General features: G+C 40.5%; 1 protein-coding gene across 28 annotated transcripts; it reads left to right on the forward strand.

Annotated features, from left to right (window-relative positions):
• Window positions 1-288: 288 nt before the first annotated feature.
• B3GALNT1 (beta-1,3-N-acetylgalactosaminyltransferase 1 (globoside blood group)) lies at window positions 289-24,220 on the forward strand. Of its 28 annotated transcripts, none has more exons than XM_059163592.1 (6): window positions 334-416; window positions 1,679-1,791; window positions 1,878-1,969; window positions 4,791-4,934; window positions 16,136-16,204; window positions 22,164-24,220. In XM_059163592.1, exon 6 carries the CDS (start codon window positions 22,198-22,200, stop codon window positions 23,191-23,193), a length of 996 nt encoding a protein of 331 aa, XP_059019575.1. In that variant the 5' UTR covers window positions 334-416; window positions 1,679-1,791; window positions 1,878-1,969; window positions 4,791-4,934; window positions 16,136-16,204; window positions 22,164-22,197; the 3' UTR covers window positions 23,194-24,220. The 28 variants fall into 28 exon arrangements, with proteins under 28 accessions (XP_059019583.1, XP_059019593.1, XP_059019600.1 ...); XM_059163590.1 differs by lacking the exon at window positions 334-416 and adding an exon at window positions 556-673; XM_059163595.1 differs by lacking the exon at window positions 334-416 and adding an exon at window positions 556-673 and having other exon boundaries at window positions 4,794-4,934.
• Window positions 24,221-24,818: the final 598 nt, after the last annotated feature.

Consider the following 24,818-nt stretch of genomic DNA (forward strand, 5'->3'; position numbering starts at 1 on the left):
TAGCAGCTCTCTGCGCACTCTAACAAGTAAATCCCTCCAGGACTACCCGGAGGCCTAGCACTAACGCCGCTAGTAAACAAGGCAAAATCCTTGCCGGAGGTCCGTCACTAAGTTGCCCAACCTCGGCCCGCTGCAAATGGAAAACGCCTACCGTCCTCCGAACGCAAGGTGATGGCGAGGAGCAACAGGGCGCGCCCAGGAGAGTGCGCACGGCCGCCGGCCGAGCAGGGCAGCGCTCGCCGGGGCTCGGGGCCCGCGCCTGCGTGCGAGCGAGCGAGGGGGCTCCGGGCCTCCGCGCGTGGTCTGCGCGCGCCCGGCCGTGCGTGCGGCTGCGGGAGGCTGCGTGTGCGCGCGGGACGGCAGCATCGGCCGTCCGCCAGCGGGTGTGGGAGCAGGCTTCGTGCGGTGTGCGGGAGGTGAGTGTGAGGCGGGGTCGCTGGGGGCGATCCGAAAGCCCTGGAGACCCTAGGGTGGCGGGCTTGGTCCTGGGACTCGCTTCTCCCGGACGGCACTGCGGAGGCGGCGAAGCCTGGGGGCGGTCAGGGCGGTGCCGCCCACTCCGGCCCGGGCGGTGCCGCCCACTCCGGCCCTTTCCCACAGCGCCGCTGGGGTGGCGCGGGAGCAGCGGCGCCCAGGGGCTCCGGCCTCTGCGACGAACAGCTGCCGGATCCCGGTGAGCCGGGAAGAAGGAGCTCGGCGGGGCCCTGGCGACATTGAGGGAGCAGGGACGCGTGGCGGGCCCTGGCCGCGGCTGCAAGGAACACACTGTCCTGCCGGCTCTGCCTTAGGGCGCAGCCCCCGGATACCCGTCGCCCTAGGCCGCTCCGGCGACAAACTCAGGGAGCGGCCCGGGGCGCGTTGGCCGGGGCAGCGGGGGAAAGGAAGGGGACAGTGTCTCAGTTTTGGTGGATTTCCCAGCAGGCCCGGGGCGAACGCATTCCCAAGGCGTTGGGGAAGGGCCTGGGAGTAGGATTGTGGGAGGTTTCCTCTTCATCGGGAGGGGTTGTAAGGAATATGGACCCAAGGAGGAGATTGGGCGGATTGGGCAGAGAAAAAAGGAAACCCCAAGGAACTAGGGCTATCCAGAGGCGATCTTAAAGCTTACAGGCATTTTAAAAGAAATCTGAAAGGTGCAATGGAGCCTCACTTTTCCAAGCAATAAGGAATGATGCCAGTAGTAAGCAACGCCTTGCATTCCGTATTTCCTTCTCTTCCACTCCTCCCTGTTGGACTAGGAGGGAGAGTTGCAAAGCAGAAATGGGGTTTTTATCCTCTGTATTTTGCACATAGTACCAGTGTTTTGGATGGGCTGCTTTGTCAGGAAAAGCTGGTACCAAGGAACAGATTACCAAACAGTATCTTTTTTTCTGTTGTCAGAGGAAAGGAAGATTGGAGTTTGCAGTCTTCAGCTGAGAATAAGTTTGTGTTTTAGCTTTCCCCAGGTGTCTTGGAGGGATGGAGGGAGCTGATTTTGTGCTCTCAGAATGTGTTGATGCCTGATGAAAGCACATCTGAACTTGTATCAGTCTAAAGAAGGGAGCTATTTATTAAGAGATAAGAGTCTAAAACATTTTTTTTCTTCTAGACTAGAAGGTTCATTCGAATGAATGGTCATTGGGTAATTCTAGCCATGAAAATAAAGCATGTTACCAAAACAGTGGTCAAATTATAATTCCAGAGTGGGTGCATGAGGTGATTTGAGAGCAAGAAGGAAGAAGAGAGGACCAAACCTTTTCCAAAAATGAAGAGAATGCTGATGTATGGTACTTTGCTCCTGTAGCAGCTTGCTAGGTATAGAACATTGATTTTACATGTCATATTGCTAGATGGTGTTGAGTTATGATTTAGATGTATTCTTTTTCTGTTCTTTTGTTCAGTAGTTCACAGCAAATCTTTTAATTAAGCATGGGATATGGAAAACAGCAGAAAAACTTCTTCTAGTGCTTCAGTCTCATCTGAAATTCTGTAGGTAAGTTCATCTTATTTTAATTTAGAAATTATCCTAATTGGTTAAAACTGTGAGTCTCCTTTACAAGATTTTAAGGATCATTTACACAGCTACAAGTTCTGTTGTATATTCTAGTATATCTTTTTTCCCTGGAGGATTTGAGGAGTTGTAAAGTTAAGCTTTACTAAACCCTCCTGGATGATACATGTATTTCTAAAAATTGGGTTATTATTAAAATATTGTGGTAACTCAGGAAAAGTTAACTATGTAAACTTAATTTGGTGGCTTTCAACTTAAACTCCACTCTCTTTATTTCTAAGAAAATACTCCAGTGGATACTGTTTCCTCTGTTCTTATCCCTTGAAATGATTTGCCCTCTCTCTCTGCCCAGTCCGGAGCTCTGTTCTTTACACCATCGGGTGATACAGGTAGAATCTCCATTAAACGCCTTTATCCCATTCACAATATAACATCGAGGCCAAATACACTTTCTTCTTGCAGCTCTAACAGTTACCATTGCTCCTTTGTGCTCACTATGTGGTAACCACACTGTACAACTTCCTGAACAAGGTCAAATGTGGTGGGTCAAATAGCATGCTCTTAAATGGCCTTGCACATCAGATGCATTCAAAAGTTGCAGTTCATTTGACAGAATGTCTTTTGCAAATATCTCTTTTGGGACTGTGAACAATGGTTTTATTTCAGTAAAAAATTGCCTATTATTAATATTGATTTGCTTTTGGCACCAGAGCTCTTGGTGCATTGTGAATTATATGTGAGGAGAAGGAGAAGGTATGTGCAGGAAGAATAGCGGTTTGTAGGAGGCTTGTCTAGATGAGGGAAGTTGAAGCCACAGAATACCCAGGGTGAGGCCCTGAGACACTGCAGGATGGAAGATTTGGCCAGGAAGATGACTTCTAACCCCTGCAACTCTGAGAAATCAGGGAGTAAAACCAGAAAGCTAGGGTAGAGTATGAATTTTTCATTCTATGTGTTTCTGACCCTGAATTATGAAGCCAGGCCTTTTGTTGTCCCTTTAGAGCATCCATAGGTAGCCTAGGGTAATACTCATCAGCCCTGTCTGCCCTTCTGGAACCATTTTATGTGGGAACATGTTACCACTACTAGGATCTGCTCTTCAGTCATAAGGAAACACAGAGAAGAAAGATCTTAGGAAATTGAGATTTTCTTTTCCCTTTTTTTTTTTTTTTTTTTGTAAGCTCCATGCCCAGTATAGGGCTTGAACTCACAACTCTGAGATCAAGAGTCACATGCTCTAGGGACTGAACCAGCCAGACACCCCCAGGAAATTGAGCTTTTCTTGATGTTCTAAGGTATGCCATTTCATGGGCCTAGAACAACATTTCCAGACCAGCGACCTGTTTAGTGAATAAAGTTTTTTGGAGCACAGCCACACCTATTTGTTTAATATTGTCTACGGCTCCATTTTTGCTACAAAGGCAGAATCAGGTGTCTGGGATAGAGACTGTATAGCCCGCAAAGGAAATGTTTGCTATCTGCCCTTTTATTTAAAAAAAATTTTTTTTGCCACTCCTGGAATAGAGCACAGAATTCTGCTAAATCCCAAGCTGTGTGTTTTGATCAGGCTTTTTAAAGTTAGCATAAAGAAGCAGTGTGTTACCTATTTTGGTAACAGACTTTGTTTTCAAGGATGGGGATACCCCCAAGAGAAAAAACTCTTACCAACTCTTTTCTCTTGATTAGATAGGTTCTGTAATTTTTCTTTTTATCAAGCGTCTGCACATTCTGAAAGTGCAAAGATGGCTCCGGGCCATGGACCCTGAGCACGCATTTAGAGACATAGAGTTGAGCTGGGAGGTCTCGAGACATACAGTTGAGCTGGGAGGTCTCATCCCATCTTCTCCAGGTGCGCTTTACCCATCATGTTCAGTCTGAACCTTGAGGAGTCCTCAGCCTTCCTCCATGCTCTGCATGGTATCAACAACTCAAGGACAAGGCAGGGATCTTTTTCCCCACTGCTGTCCCAGCCGCTAACACAGGCCTAGCCTGTGTTAGAAATGAAGAAATGAATGAAATACGCTTAGATAACTGAGGGAAAGGTAGTTGGTGACTTAGCCTGACAGACAAGGTTACGATGACAAAGATACATAATATTCCTAGCCTGGGCAACAGTGAGAAGAAATATTAACTAGAGCAGCTTCCGCTGTCCTTTTCCTCCAATGAGTAAAGCTGTTTATAACAAAACAGAGACAGGAATCCCAGCTTTCAGGTCAGCTTTCCTGCTGTTCTGCCTGACTTGTATGATCTTTGCTCTGCTCCCATTTTCCTAGCTTCTCTCCAGACCCAGTCATCTTGTTGCCTCTTCCCATGAACATATGGCTGTTCTGTCATGTGGCTCTTTCAGATTGCTCGCCTCTGACGGCAGAAGTACATCCACTTTTGCTCTGTTTGGGTGTTTTGGTCAGTACCATATTCTCACAGTCCAGCATGAGCCCAAGAAGTGTATGTTGAACACATGACTGGCTGTGGAAAACACATTGGCCATGGGGGATCAACCAGTTTTGAAACCAGCGAGGTGCCATTGTTGGGCTCACTTGTCCACTTCCTTCAGAAAGACCATTCAGTGCCCTGTCCTCTTCAGAGAAACTTGATTCTCGTGAATGATCTAAGGCTCCCTTGATCTTCAGGTGGAGGAACCTTTTGAATATGGAGATGAGTCAGTCACACAAGTACTCTGAATCTCTGCAGGCTCCTGACAGGTCTCTGCTTTTGTGTCTGAGTGTTTGCTAATGTTTACCGAAGCTCAGTAATTTATTCAGGGTTATTTGGAATATAAACTCATTAGCATTATTCTTTTCAGCAGTTCCTCCTTTTCTGAAACGTGTACTTGAAAGGAACACTGGTTGGATATTGTCTGGATGAGAATTCGAAAGAGCATGATCTGCTTGGAAATTGAAGAGTGTTTGCGCAAAGGATTCCCCTCCCCGCCCTTTTAAGTTTCTGGGTTAGTTTTGAAGCTCTTCATCCCTGAGGAAGATCAGAAGTGCTACACTGTGTGGAAGAAAGCATGAGAGGCCAGTGAGATTAACACAAATTAGGAAAGATGCCTAGTGGTGCTGTGGTTGGGGAGTCCACTCAGAATGAGGACTGCGGGATTCCCAGCTGCGCTTGCTGGCTGTGAGAGCCTGACTCTTGATCAGGTCTCCACGTCTCAGTCTCCTCAACGGGAACAAAGATGCTATGGTCGTAGTGCCTACCTCCTAGATTGTTTTAATCAACAAATAGTGGAAGTATGGGAAGTACTTGCCACAGTGCCAGGACCAAGCGGGGGATTTTGCTAAACTTATGGAGAGAGGGGAATGTGAAGAAATTGGATAAAAGCAGAAAGCAAGTTTGTTTTTGTTTTGTTTTTTTCAATTAACTTTGTTTGCCCTGACAGAGTAAAGCATATTTCGTTTTCAAGTTATTAAATTTAAGTTACTAAATTCGGCAAGTATAGCGGTTGCAGTTCATCCATTCAGTCAATAAAATTTGATTCTCTATTATATGTCCAGCTGTGCTTCAAAGTCAGAGGGAGGAATGTAAGCTTTATCAAATATGCCCAGTCCTTAAAATAGATTGATGCCACTTGAATATTTCACGCCTCAGTTTGAAAAGGTTAATGTATTTTGTAGTTCTCCGCCAGTTGCCAGAAATACCTATTGTAGGGCTATTGACAGTTCAAATCGTTCCCAGTTATGGGAGGATCATGGGGCAAGAGGAAGATCATGAAAGAGGGCAGCTTGTGTGGAAGAGGAGCCGAAAAAGTTCGCAGTTGGCATGTGAACCTCTGCTAGTAGTCCCTATGAGCTTAAATGTTCAGGGTAGCAAAACGTTGGGAACTTTAAGATGCTAGAAGAAACATCATCTTTGGATTTTAAAAGGAAGCTTTTTTTTTTTTTTTTTTTTAAGATTTTATTTATTTACTTGACAGAGACACAGCAAGAGAGGGAACGGAAGCAGAGGGAAGCAGGAGCAGGCTTCCTCCCGAGCAGGGAGCCCAGTATGGGGCTCGATTCCAGGACCCTGGGATCAGGACCTGAGCTGAAGGCAGACACTTAATGACTGAGCTACCCAGGCACCCCTAAAAGGAAGCTTATTGGGGTGCCTGGCTGGCTCAGTCGGTAGGTAGAGCACGTGACTCTTGATCACAGGGTCACAAGTTCAAGCCCTACATTGGGTGGGGAACTTACAGTGGGAAAAAAAAGAAAGCTTACTGATTTGAAGAGGGAATGTGGATAAACTAGGATTTATTTGCATGTCTACATGTGCTGTAGACCATATGGTGTCCTATAAGAGACATTGGGAGCTAGCTGTAGGGTCTGTAAATGGAACAAATACAAGCAAATAAGAGTAGGTTAGAGGATCATGTAGTGGACTTCAGTAATAATAGCAGTACCATCTACGCAGTTCTTAATGTGTGCCAGCCCCATCCTAAGTGTTTCTGATTCACTGAGTTTCGCTGCATTCAGATGGGGTTGGGCCTGAGGCTCTGCATTTCTAGCAAGCTCCTAGATGGTGCACAGTCACTGTGCTTGGAATAGTTAGGTCTAGAGCAGCACATTGGAATGATCTGGAAAACTTTAGAGGTACTGCTATCTGAGCCTCACTGTCCTCTGCAACTCTCATTTAGTTAGTCCCGGGTACAGCCCGACTTCCAGGGGTTTCCAAGTTCTCCAGGAGATTATAATACACAGCCAAGTTTAAGAACCACTGGGTTCAGAAAAGAAAGAGAGACGTAGTGGTCAGGCATCACTGATTCTGTTTGTTTCTAATATAATCAGAGGAGGTCAGAATGGTGGAATTTTATTTTGCTTTGTTTATGAATTAATACGTTCGTTTGAAGAGGGAGCTAGTAGGGGAATTTTCTTCATGATGTGTATTGATACATGGTTCTCCCTCTATAAAAAATAGGACATGACTGTGTCTACTAAACTCACTTCCACTGGGCCTTGTTGGGGCTATTAGGATTTCTGCTCTTTGCACTACTGTTCTTTATGTGGAATAAGAGTCATAGTTTACAACTGGCAGTAATTCTATAATTATCCTTAATGATAGCACATGTTTTCTCCTTGGATGACCCCTAAAGCTCATATGCCCAGGCTTTGAATTTTATTGAAATGCAGTTTTTGGTGGGTTTTTTTGTTTGTTTTTGGTTTTTCATGTCTGGACCTTTTAAAATGAAGATGATCAGAATTAGAAGAAGACTTTGTATCATAAGAGGGCTTTGTATCATGAGAGGGCTGAAGAAAAGTAAGCATAATCTAACAGATTCAGGAGTTTGCTTTTGGATTCGGTTTATTCTTGGGGATCTTTTCTTAATATATTGAATGGATAAAAGCACATTATCGGACCATTTGCACAGCATTCAGATATCCATCTAGCACCTACTGTGAGCTAGGCTCCAGGCATGTGGGGAGAATAAGGCCTTTTCCCTCACAAACCTCAGATTCTTGGGAAGGGAACAGATAATAGAAAAACAGACAGAAAATCTGGCTGGGTTAATTGCCCAGAGGGGAATAATGAAGGGTGTGATAGAAAGTATGGGTGGGGATTAACTTGGGATAAGGGGTCAGGGAGGGAGTCTCCTAAGTGACATTTTGCTGGGATCTGAAGCAGAAGGAGCCAACCTTTTGAGAAACTGCTTTTGAGTTAGAGGGACAAGCAAGTGCAGACTTCCCAAGGTGGGAAAGTTTGACTTAGGGTTCAGAAAGGAAGCCGTTACAGCTGAAATAGGGATCGGAAGAGGCATGGCAGCAGATGAAATGGGGGGGGGGGGTTGTGTATTCCTAAGAGACAGACAGGATAGAGATCTTCTTCAGAAAGTGTTAACATCGTTACCCTTAAGCTTTCATTGCCTGTGCTTTGTTTTTGCATTCCCAGTTCTCTAATGAACATATATCATACTTGCAGTTAGAAGAGTTTAAATGTTTTTTAAAATAATTGAATTTGCTTTCCCTTTGCAGAAAATAAGCACCATTTTTGTATCCCAGGAAAGAATTTGAGGTTATTTTGGCTTAAATAACGGTACCATTGAATGATTCTTCTGTTTCTCTGGAGTCCTTGCATTTGGACTGATCCCTCCAACCACCCTCTCAGTCCCCTAATTTTCGAGCGTCCAGCATATATATATATATTTTTTTTTTATTTTTTCTTTATTTATCTGACAGAGATCACAAGTAGGCAGAGAGGCAGGCAGAGAGAGGAGGAGGAAGCAGGCTCCCTGCAGCGCAGAGAGCCCGATGTGGGGCTCCATCCCAGGACCCTGGGATCATGACCTGAGCCGAAGGCAGAGGACTAACCCACTGAGCCACCCAGGCGCCCCCAGCATATATATTTTAAAGATTTATTTATTTGGGGGTGAAAGGGGGCAGAGGGAGAGGGAGAATCTCAAGCAGACTGTCTGCTGAGCACAGAGTCCAATGCTGGGCTCCATCTCACTGCTCTGATATTATAATCTGAGGCGAAATCAAGAGTCAGATGTTTTAACTGACTGAGCCTCCAGGTGCCCTATTGTTCCCAGCATATATCTGAAGTAAAATAAGAAAGTCTATATCTGCATAAATTATTAGTTATCATTTTTTAAAGATTTTATTTATTTGAGGTAGAGCCAGAGAGAGACGACGAGTGGGGAGGGGGATAGAGGGAGAGGTAGAAGCAGTCTCCCCGATGAGCAGGGAGGTGATGTGGGGCTCGATCCCAGGACTCTGGGATCTGCCTGAGCCGAAGGCAGACACTTAACTGACTGAGTCACGCGGGCACTCCATTATTAGTTATTATGTTTGTGGTGTTAACAACCCATATTTCAAGTTTGAGAGGGAGAATTTTGAGTCTTTCTATATAAAGACGATAAGGTTGCGATGCTCCTTTACTGTTTCAAGGTTCAGCGGTCACGAGAATTAAAACCACTCAGAGCAACTCTGGTCAGTGGGCGTGCGGCGGATTGCCTGGGATAGGAAGAGTAGTGCCAAGAACATGAAATTTGGAGTCTTGTTTGATTTTGTCTCTACCACTTAAGAGCCTTTGACTTTGGGCAAGTTTCTGGCTCTCCCTGAGCCTTAGTCTCCTCACCTCTTCAGTGCAAACAGTAAAGATTTCGAAAGTGCCTGCCTTTATTCGTGGGCTGTCTTGAAGTTCGTGAGTTATTGCTTAGTAGCAGTTCCTAGTGCTCTCAGCACAGCTGGACATCTAGGGCCAGAAAGTCATGTAGACACCTGCCAACACTGATGGTGCACAGTAACCAAATAAACAGAATGACTGATTGGATTGCCAGGCTGTTTTAACTTTATTTATTTTTTTTCATATAGCATTCTCCCTGCAAAAAAAAATGTACAGATGAAGAAATGAAATATCACAGTGAACACACCTGTAGGCACCATCTAGGTCAAGAAATAGAACGTGCCCTGCCCCCCCCCGAAAGTCCCCCTCAGGCCCTACCATTTGCATTTCCTAATTATCTCCAGGGTTTACCAGTGTCCTTGATAATTTCTTAACACCATAGATTACTTTTGTCTGCTTTTCCACTTTGTGTAAATAGAATCATAGTGTCTACTCTTTATGTGTCTGGCTTCGTTAGCTCAACATGGAGTTTGAGAGACTCTCTAGAATGTCACGTGAGGATGCAGTTTGTTCACTTCCATTTTGTATAAGGCGCTGTTATAGAAATTTGTTTCTCCCTCGTACCATGATTGTTTCCAGGTTGGGGTCATCATGGATAGTGTGCTGTTACGAACTTCTCTGAACATGTTTTGGTATTCCTATTTACATATTGTTGAGTGTTCCCCCAGGACTGGGAGCTGCTACATCACTGGGTACATGTTTACTCAGCTTTAGTGACTAACACTAGAAACTTTGCCCAAAAAAATGAACCAGTTTTTAAACTCCAAACTAGTGCTTAATTTTTTTTTAATTCGCCAAAATTAGTTTACCAATACAGTGACTACATGATGATCTAGGACAGGATTTTCCAAAGTGTAGAGTTCAGTCCTTGCTAGAGGCACTGAAAATTAAAATAGGTTCTTCAGATAAATTTGAGAAATGTGGCATAATATAGTCTCTTCTCAGAGAAGGTACACTAGCATATTAAAAACTGAAATACTAATTTAAGTTTATTTGAATAACTTCGTTTTTTTTTTTTTTTTTTTTTGGTCCATGGAGCCCTTTTGAGGACTCTGTCACACTTGTGGGCAAGACAGATGCAGCCCTCTTTGGCTCCCAGAAAGTTCTAATGTTAATAACTGAGATGCAGATTTATTCTCTGAGGGTGAAGGTTTCATTTGATGGCTAAAGCATTGGAAGCAGCTAACCTGTTTTGTCTCTGGAGGTTTTCCGGGCTTTTCTATTATTTAGATGTTTCTTCAGCTGTTGTAGATCAACCACCAATCGACAAGAGATTTCTGGTGGCCTGCTGTGCACCAGCATAATGCTAGGCTTTTGGGGGGAGAGAAGATTTTTTGTTTAAATTATTTAGAATCTAGTTAGTGCATGTACACTTAGTTAATATAATCACAAGTTCGTCTTTTATAAAATGGAAATTATTTTAAAATTATAAGTGTAATTTCTTCACAGTGATATATGACATTATTACTTAAGAAGTTGATCATAAAATAATGGTATATTTTCTTGTTGGGCCTTTTTATATTTTTCTCTTCATCAATATTTTAGAGTCTATTTGTCCCTCTCCTGGGACATGCAATTCAGAGCAGTGTCAGGGTGCACAAAGCTCGGCCTTCCTAAGGAGGCTTGTGCTAGGAGAACAGCTGCCCTGTGCTCCCACTGTCAGAGTGTGAACCAATCCCAAGTCTCAGGGCAGGCCACTTTGACTCCTGTGTCATCAGAGTGGGTCTACATTCATCCACACACCTGAGTGTCACTTTAACTTCAAGAACTACCAAGTATACTGACTGAATAGCCCGTGTTCTCCCACAGAAACCTCACAGTAACTGAATTGGTATTGAGGCACTTGGTTTGTAGCTGAAAAAAGACACTTTTGAGAAATTAAGTCATGTCCCCAAAGTCACACAGCCATTAAGTGTTACTGAGTAAGCTGAGATTTAGGTGAGCCATTTAACTCTAATGTCCAAGCATTTTTATCATGCTTTTTTCCTGTTTTGATAAATTTTAAATACAAGGAAAACTAAAATACAAAAGAATGCCTATATTTCCATCACCTTGAACTAACAAATGCTCATACTTGGTAGTGTTTGTGGCTAGCCTTCTCTTTCCCCTTTTCACCACATGCCCCTTTCATTCTTCCCCAGCGACACCCACACTGCTGAATGTGGGAGGTATTCCTGCAGTTTCTTTAAAAAATAATTTTGTGTGGGGGCTCCTGGGTGGCACACTTGGTTGAGTGGCTGACTGGCTCAGGTCATGATCTCAGGAGCCCTGCATCAGGCTCCCCACTCAGCAGGTAGTCTGTTTCTCCCTCCTCCTGGCTTTCCCTCCCCCTGCTGACTCTGGCTGTCCCTCTGTCTCTCTCAAATACAAATAAAATCTTTGGAGAGAAGAAAAATTTTTTGTGCATAGTTGCTTCTGAAAACCCAGTTTCTTGGGTGCTGTTTACAATGTTTAGAAGTACTTATATAAGTGGTATTACATATGTATTTAATTTTTCAACTTGTATATTTTATTCAACATTTTATATTTTAATACTATCCAAATTGATACTCTGTGCATAAATCCAGTTCATTTCTTTTAACTGTCTTATAGACAGTACCAGGTTTTATTGATTTATTATCTAATGGATAGACATTTAAATTGCCTCAGATTATGTTTTCATAGCCCCATTGTGAGCATGCTTGCACATATCTCCATGTGTCTACACATGTAAAAGTTTTTCTAGGATGTAGTCCCAGAAAAAGAAAGTCTGATTTTCAGTTTACTAGATGTAGCCGTATTGCTTGCCTACCAAAGGGGCGGTGGTGGTGTACTTCGACCCACTGTGTGTGACAAATAGCATTTACTCCAATACCTGATTAATAATAAATTCTTTGATATTTCCTGATGGGTTAAAAATTTGGTATCTGACTTCAATTTGCATATCCCTGATCACTAGTGAGACTGACCCTCTTTTCATGTTTATTAGCTTCTCTGATTTCCTCTTCTGTGAACTTCTTATTCACAGGTCACCTGTTTGCCTTTTTTTTTTTTTTTTTACTTTTTAAAATTCTCATATCCACCTGAATTTTATTTTTGAAAATAAATATGAATATGTTTTATTTTGGCCACATTTATTCTGAACCATTTACTAAATCTTTTCTGCATGGGTTTGTGATGTAGCCTCTGCCATTTTTCAGGTCCCAGTATATGTGCGGATCTGCCTCAGGTCTTGGCGCTCTTCAGCTATTTAATCTGTTCGTCTGTGCCTCTGTTTTAATTACTGTAGCTCTTTCATAGACTTTGATAACACCCAGTCCATCCCCTGCTTCATGCTTTGTGTTCAGATTTGTATTGGTTATTCTTAGATCATTAAGTTCCTTTCATAATCCTGTGAATTTATTGATTAATTTAGGGAGGTAGAATCTTTACTTTTTACTTCTCTTACCCCTGAATATGTGTCTCTCATTTATTTTTTTATTCTTCAGAAAATATTTTTACCTTTCCACATGAGGGTCCTGCACGTTTTTTGGTTAGTTTTACTTAACACTATGTCGTTTCTGTTGTTGCTGTGTTTTTCCTTAGATTTTTGGGTTTTTTTAGTGTTTTGGATATATGTGTGAGCTCATACCCAACATCTTGGTAAACGAGTATCTGTTGTCTTTTTCTCTTTGAGTTTTCTATGTAGATGATTACATTATATGAAAATAAGGGCACATTTTCTTCCCTTCCTTAACAGTTTTTACATCTTATTTCCTCTTCTTGGTTGTGGCAGTAACACTCTAGAAGAGCAGTGAGTAGTAGAGGCAACAGTGGGCAGCCTTGTCTTTTTTCTGGCTTTAATAGAAATAATTTTAAAAGTTTCACAATTAGGATTGCTACAGTTTCTCTAACAGATTAGATATTTCCCTTCTCTTCCTAATGTTTGTTTTTTAAAGTAATCTTCCTTTTTGGCTTTTTTGTTTTTCTTTGTTTTCTGCTTTGTCTTTATTATTCCTTCTGTTTTCTTGTTTCTGTAATAACACTGGAATTTTTTTTTTAGCTTCTTGAGCTAAGTACTCAACTCATTTATTTTCATTTTTTTTTTTTTAAGATTTTATTTATTTATTTGACAGAGAGAGATCACAAGTAGACAGAGAGGCCGGCGGGGGGCGGGGAGTGGTGGGAAGCAGGCCCCCCGCCGAGCAGAGAGCCTGATGCAGGGCTCCATCCCAGGATGCTGGGATCATGACCTGAGCCGAAAGCAGAGGCTTTAACCCAATGAGCGCCCCAGTGCCCCTATTTTCAGTCTTTTTTAAAAAATTTATTATTCATTATACATGAGAGTCTGCATATTGTGTTTATTCTGTTTATGTGACATATTCTGGTTTGGCAAAGCTATAGGGATGAAAAACAGTGTCAGTGGTTGCCTGGAGGTTCAGGGAAGGATTGATTAAGGGACATTAGGACAATTTTTGTTGTGATGGAATTGGCTCATATCTTGATTGTACTGGTGGTTACATGTCAGAACAGTAAAATAAAAAAGGTGAATTTTATTGTATGTAAATTGTATACCAGTTTGGAAAAATCCAGAGGACACAAAAAATATATGTAAGATAATTCTACTTTTAAAAATGTGTATTGTTTTAAAAGGCTATGAGTTTTCTGTAAGGACTGCTTTAGTTATATCCAGTGTATTTTTATATGTAACACTTTAAAATGGGGAGGGAAATTTTTAATTTTTATTTTTAGATTTTTATTTATTTTTGACATAGACACAGTGAAAGAGGGAATACAAGCAGGGGGAGTAGGAGAAAGAAAAGCAGGCTTCCCACTGAGCAAAGCCTGATGTGGGGCTTGATCCCAGGACACTGGGATCATGACCTGAGCCGAAGGCAGATGATCAATGACTGAACCACCCAGTTGCCCTTGTTTTCATTGTTTTGAATTTTAATGTATTCAGGTGTTTTAAGAATCAAATTAATGCAAAAGCTATATAACTTACAAAGTAATATTACCAAGTAAATGAGAAAGGGATACTCTCAGGGAGCCTGGGTGGCTCAGTCAGTTAAGCATCTGCTTTTGGCTCAGGTCATGAGCCCAGGGTCCTGTGATGAAGCCCTCCATTGGCCTCCTTGCTTAGTGGGGAGTATGCTTCTTCCTCTCTGTCCGCCTCTTCTACCCTTCCCCCTGCTTGTGCGCTCTCTCTCTTATTCTCTCACTCACTCTATTTCAAATAAATAAGATTATTTTATAAGATTTTATTTATTCATTGGACAGAGATCACAAGTAAGTGGAGAGACAGGCAGAGAGAGAGGAGGAAGCAGGCTCCCCACCGAGCAGAGAGCCAGATGGGATCCTGACTTTGGGATCATGACCCAAGCTGAAGGCAGAGGCTTTAACCCACTGAGCCACCCAGGCACCCCTGTAGCTGAATAGTATTCTAAGGTGTAGATATACCACATTTATTTACCCAGGAACATTTTCTTTTGTAGCCTGTTAACATATCGTACCTGAACAGATTAATAATTCTCCTGGCATCACCCAATACTTAGGTTGTATTCAGATTTCTACAGGATCCAGTCCAGGACCATACATTGCAATGTATGTGCCCTTAAATCTTTTTTAATCTACAGCTGTCTCTTTTTTCGTGGTACTGACTAGCTAAAGACACCATGCTAGCTGACAATCCCAGCTCTTGGATTTCTTTGAATGTTGCCTTTGGTGTTCCTTAGCTTGTTCTTCTATTGTCTGTATTTTTTGTACATTTTGGTTAGACTCCAGTTAACATTTTTGGCTAGGATTCATCAGAAATAATATTGTTATTTCGCACTGTTTCTCATTAGGAGATAAATAGTATGTACTAGTTCCACCATTTATAATGCTAACATTGATTATTAGCACTCTGACTCTTCCAATGTAAGGTTTATATTGCTGCTGTCCTTATGAGTAAAAGGTTATCTTTGTGGTGTTACTTTGGTACCATATAGATGTCCAATTCCTTATTAATCTTCCTTTGATGTTTAAAACACTGATTAATAATCATTGCCTGAATCAGTAATTTCATGAGAAGTTGTAAAATGATAGTTTTCTTATTCTGTCATTCTACCTACTTTTACAATTGGAGTTTTTCTATAGGAGTTTTTCCTCTTCATTCGTTGAAGCTATTTTTCTCCCTCAAACTATTGATCATTCTTTAAAGCAGGAAAAAAAAAAAATGCTTGTTTTCTTTCTAACATTTTGCCCCAAACCAATAGTTTTTCAATAAAGGAGCTGATGTAATAGTGCCTCACTGAAATGTAGTAAATTGATCTTACTCAGTTGCACATATTGTATACTTTCCAATATGGCATTCTCTTTAACTTTATGGATTAAACAGAAATTTATAAGGACGTTGAGTTTCCAAACAAGTTTGTTTTGTTTATGTGTTTTTTGAGTTATGTTTTTGTTATATTGTGGTCAAATAATGTGGCCTCTGTTAAATTGAGGTTAGTTTTTGTTTTTGTTTTTGTTTTCTTTAACTAATCTCTACACCCAGTGTGGGTCTTAAATTCCCAACCCTGAGATCAAGAGTTGCATGCTCTATCAAGAGCTAGCCAGGCGCTCCTGTTAAATTGAGTTTTAAAAAAATTCTTGAAATGACTTATAAAACCTAACATGATCAATTTTTTAATAAATGTGTCATGTGATTTTGAAAGGTGTATTACTATTCTATTAAACCAAATTTGTTAATACTATTTGAAACATGCCTATCCTTATTTTTGGCCTGCTGATATATTAGTTATTTAGAGGGATTTGTTAAAAACCTCCCATTAGGATTATAGATTTTTCCATTTGTACTCATACATTTCAGAGTTTGCTTTATATATTTTTGAGGCTATGTTTTTATGTTTATATAACTTCACGACTGTTAAATTATTTTCTTAGATGGCTCCTTTTATTAGTAGCAAAATCTTGTTGTCCCTTTTAAATACTGTTCATTTAAAATATGTGACATTAGTATTTAATTGCAGCAGGCTTCTGATTGGCATTTTCCTGATATGTTTTCTTATTTACTAATATTAAAACTTTTGTGTTGTTTTGTTTTAGGCATGTGTCTTATAAGCAGTATAATGGCAGAATTTTAAGCCAGTTTGAGAATCTCTCGTCTTTTAGTAGGTGAGTTTATATTTACTCTGATAGTACGTTTATATTTACTTCTTTTTTATCTTTAAAAATTTTTTTTTTTACTCTTTTAGAGTGGGAGTGGGGTGGGGGCAGAGGGAGAGGGAGAGAGATTCTCAAGCAGGCTCCACGCCCAGGACAGAGCCTGACATAGGGCTCAGTCTCACGACCCTGAAATAATGAACTGAGTTGAAAGCAAGAGTCAGAGGCTCAACCAACTAAGCTAGCCAGAGGCTTCCATTTATATTTACTTCCAATATCTTTTGTATTTTCTATTTGCTATGCATTTTCTCTGCTTTTTTTTTTCTCTTATCCTACCCTCTACTGATCTGATAGCTTGCTTTGTTTATTTCTTAATCGGTATGGAAGATACACATTCCATAACTATTAATTCAGTGCTCCTTCTAAACGTTAATGTACATTCTTAAATGAATTTTTTGCACAGTCTTAAAGTTTATTACTCTCTCCTTGTTCCTCCTCAATTAGATAAGAATATTAACATGTTTTAATTTTGTGAAAATGTTTTTACAGAAACCATGTCATTTTTACATGGTATTTTACTTTCACTTTTTCACATTAAAAAATTGTTTTTGTTCTTTTTCTTCTCCCTCTCTTTTTGTTTTACTCTTTGTCTTAAATTTTACTATCTTTTTTACTTTTTACTTTTTTAATTTTTACTATTTTTTATTATCTCTTTGCTTCCACTTGTTTCTTTCGTGTCATTCCTTCCTCCTGAGTTCATTTTTCTACATACTGAAATATATTCCTTTGGTGCTTTTCAGCTAGTTTATGGACTTTATAAGTCCACGTCAACTTGAAAGTGTCTTTATTTCATCTTCAATTCACTTGAAATCTCTAAAATTCATCTATAAAGTAGGTACAGTAAAACCAACTAGCCCACCATATAGAGATATTGGGGGGAAGCTAATATTTGTTGTGAACACTTCATAAATTTTTGTATTTATCTGTGTGTGTGTATATATACATGTAGGTAAAATACTATTATTATTAGCTGATGTAAATCCTGTTAAATTTATATTAGAATTACTGTATTTTGAGTGGATTTTAAAAATCATTCCTTGCTATGTTAAGATAATATTCACTAAAATCAGAGAGAATTATACCTTATAGAAATATCATGAATTGTACATGGTCACACTTTGGGAGAAGAACTAGGATAAGATGAAACTCACAATCCTGACTGCTAGGTTAGGGTTTCTACTATTCAATGGAACATATGCAAACATAAAATTAAATTTTTGGCTTTGCTTTTATGTATTTACAAAGGTAATACATGAATAGCATGGAATATCCAAATGATATAAAAAGAAAAACAAAAGAAAGAAGAAATTCTTCCAGAAATCCCACAGAATAGAAATATTGACATACTGGTACATATCCTTCTAGAAATCTTGCTCAGCATATGTGACTCTATGGGTTTATAATTATCTTTTCATTTTTCAAAAGGACTCATAGCACATAAGCAGTTTTACAACTGCATTTTTCATTTGGTAACATATCAGGGGGATATAGGTAAGTTTCATTGAATATAATGAATAAATATATGCTCTTGTATGGATGTACCATAATTTGTTTAACCAGTTCTCTATTGGGAGGCATTTAAATCCATTTTTTTTTTCATATTTTATTTTTTTATTTTTTTTTTTAATTTTTTTTTTTTTAAGATTTTATTTATTTATTTGACAGAGAGAAATCACGAGCAGATGGAGAGGCAGGCACAGAGAGAGGAAGGGAAGCAGGCTCCCTGCTGAGCAGAGAGCCCGATGCGGGACTCGATCCCAGGACCCTGAGATCATGACCTGAGCCGAAGGCAGCGGCTTAACCCACTGAGCCACCCAGGCGCCCCCTTCATATTTTAAATGACACACACAGTTGCCTGCTTATTTCTTTAGGATAAATTGCCAGCAGTGGTATTGCTTGGTCAAAGGGTATGCAGGTTTAAAAGTTTGATACTTGTTTTCAAATTTCCCTCCAGAGCGCTCAAGAATGCCTTTTCCCCTCACACATGAGTATTGTCATGTTTTTTTCCTTGAATTTGCTAGTTTGGGGGTGGGGGTTGTTTGTTTTTTTAAAGATTTTATTTATTTGACAGACAGAGATCACAAGTAGGCAGAGAGACAGACAGAGAGAGAGGAGGAAGCAGGCTCCCCTCTGAGCAGAGAGCCCAATTTGGGGCTTGATCCCAAGATCCTGGGATCATGACCTGAGCCAAAGGCAGAGGCTGAGCCACCCAGATGCCCCTGCTGGTTTGTGGTTTTTGTCAATATTTCTGCTTACTTGTGAGTTTAAGTATCGTTTCTTATTTTATTGATGATTTGTAGTTCTCTTGAGAATTTCTCTTTTGGCCATTAATTCTCTTATAATATTTGTCTTGTTCTTAATTTGGGGGTCTTACAAATCTTTGCCCTAAAACTTCAGGTGTTTTTTTCCCAGTTTGTTTTTTATCTTTCAACCTTGTTTGTGTTTTTCATTGTTGTTTATTTTTTCAGTTTTTTGTTTTATTTTTTTGCTTTTCAATCTCATGCAAGAAATTTTTGAAATTGTATTATTTCTTACAGTTGAGTAATTGAAAGGTCTTCCCCACTTCAAAACTATTAAAATATTTATCCATATTTTCTTTTAGTACTTTGAAAGGTGCATTTTTCTCTTACTTGAGTATTTAATCCATTGGGAACATTTTTTGTATGTCAGTGCCTCCCTGTTTTTCATGTCTTGCTCTGGTTTCCAAACTTGACTAGTAAAAACCAAAACAGGAACGTACTGAATCATGGCGGCAAGCGAGATTTGCCTCACTGTTTCTTCTTCTCAGTTTATCAATGTGCCTGGGGTATTTGTGAATAGAGATGGAGGTTCAAAGGGGAAGGGTTGGTTGGGAAGTAGTAGTCGGCAGTCCCACGCCAGGATTGCCTGCTGTGAATGCATGTGTGGAACAGAAGATGAAAGAGAGGACACCAGCACAGTGTCTCTTAGAAGTTTTGTGTTTCACTTATTTTAGTGACCCCTGCGTTCTTATTCAGGAAAGTGAAACTGTGGTAGGGTGACCGAAGATACCTGGTGATGTGAGAACTTAGATGTATGTTTTAAGCCTTGAATACCAAGTGCTCTTTTTCCATGATGAAGCCATGAGATGAAGTCTGATTTCTGTAGACTAGTGATAACTTTTTATTTCAGTATCTGTTTCTAGTTCTCAGAAAGAGCCTGGAGGAGGTGGACTTGCTTTTTTCCTCTCTTTGACCTCTGATTCCTTGACCCATAAGTAAATGCTGTAAGTTTCTTCTCTATCTTGTAGAAATTTCAAGCATTATTTGTGACTGCTGCATACTACCGACTGTTCAGTTGGTGAAATTGAAGGTCTTTCATGCAGAAGAAATAAATCAAGATGGCAAGAAATAGAAATATATTTATGGCTGTGAAACCCATTTTTCTTTAAATAGTAAGAATTCAGAAAGATTATTATTTTTTTTAAGATAACTCCTTTGACAATAAAAATCAATTTAGAGAACACAGATGGGAAAGAATAGTTGCCCAGGGAGGAACACAGCTGGTGATGACAGAATCTGTTTACTGAACACTTAATGGCCAGCTACATGTTTTGTTTTGTTTTGTACACGTCATTCCCCATTTACACTGTCCTGACATCTTCAGTGCAGAGATGCAGAAACTGGGGCTCTGAAAGATAACATACCTGCTCGCCCTGTTTGTTGAAGGTCAGAGCTGGGGTGTGGACCATGGTCTGTGCCTTTAGAACCACCTGTCTAAAGTCTGTCTGGCCGGTCCTGGAAGGACCTTTCCCCTTTTCTGAGCTGGAGAGTTCTTCTTCTTATCTTTGCTGCTGCTTTATTTTCTTTGTGGGCCCACAAGCAGTAAACCTCAGAACCACAGGCACATTTTCACTCTTGGAAACCATGGTTTACAGAACGCACATAACATGACTTCCATAATAAGATTTGCCGTTTTGAGTTCTTCCCATTACTGAAAAGTAACGGGGCCTTCATTGCCTCAATGCAACTGTAAATGCCGCTCCTCACACAGGACACTTTCCTTCTTTTAGTCTGAAGTTTATGGCTTCATTATGGCTGATTGTTGGAGTGAGGCGTAAAACTACACCTGACATGTACAACAAATGTACAGGCTATCGTTGGCCAAGGTGTAAATTGAGCATCCTAAGGTTGTGCAGTGTCTAGTAGCCCAATGAGGAGAAAATGTAAGAAGAGGTTAATTACTTCTGTAATCCTTCCTGTGGGTCACTTCTGTTTCACATTTTTCCAGGAGCTGGCTGTGCAATGCTAGTAAGGGGGGGTGGGGAGGTTGGAGTGGGATTGACAGACTTACCTTTTATCCTTATTACAGCTAGAAAGAGCATAACAGTCAAGTCTGTGTTCCTTGCACTCCTGCTGTAGGTCTCTCTCTGTCTTGCACTTTGACGATTATGAGAAAAACTTCGCCACCAAGGTCATAGACTATAAATGGAGAGGGAAGACACGTGTACATGAAACTGGAGAGTTTGCCAGAACTTTCCATTGTATTGTGTGACTTTAAGTACAGAAAGCACTAGAGAAAGTGCTAGTTCTGTGACCAGAACTAGTCAGAGCAGGTACGATATGGCCAGAGAACACAAGGAGTCTTGAGATCCTGCCATCTTCATAGTATTAAAAGGCAGAAGAGCTGTGTGTCCAGAGACCTTAGACTGACCCAAAGTAGACCCCTTGGGAGGCCAGCCTTCCCATATGATGACATTAATGTGCAGCCCACTAACAATTCTGGCTCCCCAGAACACTACCCCCAGATGATTGTGGGTGAAGAGATACCATCAGAGCCCCTCAGCCTGCCCCCCATTTTGTTGATCTGTCTCTTCTTCTGATATCCCTTAGTGTTTGATGTAAACAGTCTGCCATGTTTCCCTGTTGCCTTGGATTTGTCTTCTTCTCCTGTCTCCTTCCTTTCGTCTTTCTAGTGCATGATGTAGTCTGAGAATGGGGAAGATCGAAGAAACACTTAGTGTATGTTTGTCTTTAGACCATGGTGCCAGGAAAGCCCTGCAGGATCCTGAATTTCAAACCAGCCACATCCTTGGGTTCTAGCACAGAGCGGAGGCCACACTGTCATTGCGGGCTGTGTGCTCTGTGTCCCCTACCTCTGTTCTAATCTCAGCTGGGGTCTGTGTAAAAAGCACATGTTCTTGGAGATTCCATCCCATGATTCCGATCTGGCACAGGGGGGAACAATCAGTACTGGGGACCCGCCTTTAATTTAAGCATTTGCTATCCAGATAGAGCACTGAGTTCAGCCGACATGGTAAAAGGGGTGTGCTGGGATGTGTTTGGGCAAGTAAAAGCTCTGTCACAGTCTTGAGCATTTAAAAATTCTGGAAACAGTTATCCTGTTTATATCTAGAAGATTTGCCTCTCAGGTGAAGAGTCTCTGCTTTCCTCCCATCTCGCGTGAATAATTATAGCTACTGGATTTTCCTTATTCCATGTTTGCTAGAATCCACCTCAGATCACACAGCTGAGAAAGGCCCTTGGTTTATTGGGACATGTTGCTGGTAACATCTCCTTGTGCTAATTTCTTTATGTCTTTTCCATACCAGTGAAGAAGAAAATCCAGCTTTTGTCTTGGGGTTTTTTTTGTTTTGTTTTGTTTCATTGCAGGTTTATTTTTTAACCCCAGTTACTCATCTCTCAATGTCCCTCTGGACATCCAGGACAAAATTGTTTTTCACCAGTTATTTAAATCAAACAAAAAGTATTATTTTTCCCACAGTCATGAAGGATATGTTTTTAACCTTGATCTTGATGTAAAAAAGCTAAAATGCACTCTTGGTTGTTGGTATCCATTTGCTTCTAGTTAAATGAAATTAAGTAGGCTTGGATCAGGATTCTTGGTTTTGCTTGGGAACTTCTAACTAATCAGGTCTTTGATAATCTTCCAGAACCTGAGGCTCGTGTGCTTCTGAACTGCTGTGGATGGCCCTGGCTCTCTTGACCACCCTTCCAAGTAGGATGTCACTGAGATCCCTCAAATGGAGCCTCCTGCTGTTGTCACTGCTGAGTTTCCTTGTGATGTGGTACCTCAGCCTGCCCCACTACAACGTGATAGAACGTGTAAACTGGATGTACTTCTACGAGTATGAGCCCATTTACAGACAAGACTTTCGCTTCACTCTTCGAGAGCATTCAAACTGCTCTCACCAAAACCCATTTCTTGTCATCCTGGTGACCTCACACCCTTCAGATGTGAAAGCCAGACAGGCCATTAGAGTTACTTGGGGTGAAAAAAAGTCTTGGTGGGGATATGAGGTTCTTACCTTTTTCTTACTAGGCCAGCAGGCCGAAAAGGAAGACAAAATGTTAGCATTATCCTTAGAGGATGAACACCTTCTTTACGGTGACATAATACGACAGGATTTTTTAGACACCTATAATAATCTGACCTTGAAAACAATTATGGCATTCAGGTGGGTAACTGAATTTTGCCCCAATGCCAAGTACATCATGAAGACAGACACTGATGTTTTCATCAATACTGGCAATTTAGTGAAGTACCTTTTAAATGTAAACCACTCAGAGAAGATTTTCACGGGTTATCCTCTAATTGATAACTATTCCTATAGAGGATTTTACCAGAAAGCCCATATTTCATACCAGGAGTATCCCTTCAAGGTGTTTCCTCCCTACTGCAGTGGGTTTGGTTATATAATGTCCAGAGATTTGGTGCCAAAAATCTATGAAATGATGAGTCACGTAAAACCCATCAAGTTTGAAGATGTTTATGTTGGGATCTGTTTGAATTTATTGAAAGTGGACATCCATATTCCAGAAGACACAAACCTTTTCTTTTTATATAGGATCCATTTGGATGTCTGTCAACTCAGACGTGTGATTGCAGCTCATGGCTTTTCTTCCAAGGAAATTATCACATTTTGGCAGGTTATGCTGAGGAATACCACATGCCATTATTAATTTGACAAAAGCCTAGAGAAAGTCAGGGTACCCTATGGAAAGTATTAAAATTACTTTAAAGTCTCCAGTGGAAAACTCATGAGAAGGCCACTGTGTTGATTTACACTGAACCGAGACTCATGAAGTGCCCGTGGACTGGGGACTGGAGGGTTACACTTGATTTATTTAGATGAAAAAAATCAAGTCAGGCCCTTTAAAGGTGATCATAAGAGGAATTAAACATCTCATAAAGGAATTGGAGATTTTTGTTAATAAAACTAATAGGACCAAACTATTTGAACATGCCATTCTAGAAACTAGAACTTGTTAAAAGGGTTTCATTGAATTATAAGCTCATTAGCCCATAACAACAAAGCAATGTGGAGTCCTATTTGTTGAACAGTCTAGTCAGATAAAGGTTTTGTGTATATCTTACATGGATTACCAGTTTTTAAAAATACATAGTTCTGTGTAAAAAACTAAAGTTAACGCTGAGAAAAATTTCATCCGTTTTGGTCATTCAGAAGGTACGTCAAGATATTACAGCATTTCAAGGTTATGAATTACTGTTTAATACTACTTAGGACTTTCTGGTGTTTAAATGTTATGGTTGTTTCAATACTGTATAAAGAGAATAGTGAATCACCCTTCACATTGTAACTTTTTTCTGGTTACTTCACTGATATTTGATAGCTCCATTAATGTAAAGTCATTGGTCGTTATTGCATATTGGTAATCTCTTAGACTTTGATAAATATTTTACTGTGGTAATGTAGAGAAGAATTAAAACAATAAGGTCTGAATTATTGTCTTGTTTTTAAAAAATATAACTTCCAATGTTTTTATGTCACTATATCTGTCTCATTTTTCCACTTGAAAATTGGGAATACTATAGAATGCCAGGCAGCATGTTTCCTTTTGGAAAGGACTCTAAAGACAAAAAAGAAAAGAGAGAACCCAACGGCTGGGATATTATGAGTGTTGTTATTAATCTGATCCATGTGTGTGCTCATTAACAATCAATTTGAGAATAAAGAGGGAAAAAACATGCTGCTGCTGTTGTTACTAGTTTCACATCCAGAGGAAAGCCTTCATATGTGGTCAGAAATCATAACGGAATTCCATGTCCTGTGGAAGCACATTTCTTCATAGCAGTGGTGATGGAGGTCACCTCTTACCTACCAGTGGGTCAAAGAAGACTCTTTGCTCCATATTCTTGGGGTTGGGCCATTTCCCATTGTGGCTGATATGGGACAAGTGATTCCTTTTTCCTGGATGACAGGTAGGCAAAAGATCAAATCCATTGGCAGAAAATACAAACTTAAAAATATGTAGTTAGCTCTAGTAATACCCAATATTTATGATTCTGTAAGAAATGCTTGATTTCAATCAGATTTATTTTATTTTTCTAAAGATACATTTATTTGAGAGAGAGAGATAGTCGGGGGAGGGGCAGAGGGCGAGGGAGAGAGAATCTTAAGCATAGACTCCCTGCTGAGCTCAGAGTCTGACTCGGGCTTGATCTCACCACCTTGAGATCATGACCTGAACTGGAGTCAAGAGTTGGATGCGCAACTGACTGAGCCACCCAGGTGCCCCCAATTAGAACTATTTTAATGTGTGATTCTTTAATTCTTTAATGTGTG

Source organism: Mustela lutreola, chromosome 2, assembly GCF_030435805.1.
Source record: "Mustela lutreola isolate mMusLut2 chromosome 2, mMusLut2.pri, whole genome shotgun sequence".
NCBI lineage: Eukaryota > Metazoa > Chordata > Mammalia > Carnivora > Mustelidae > Mustela > Mustela lutreola.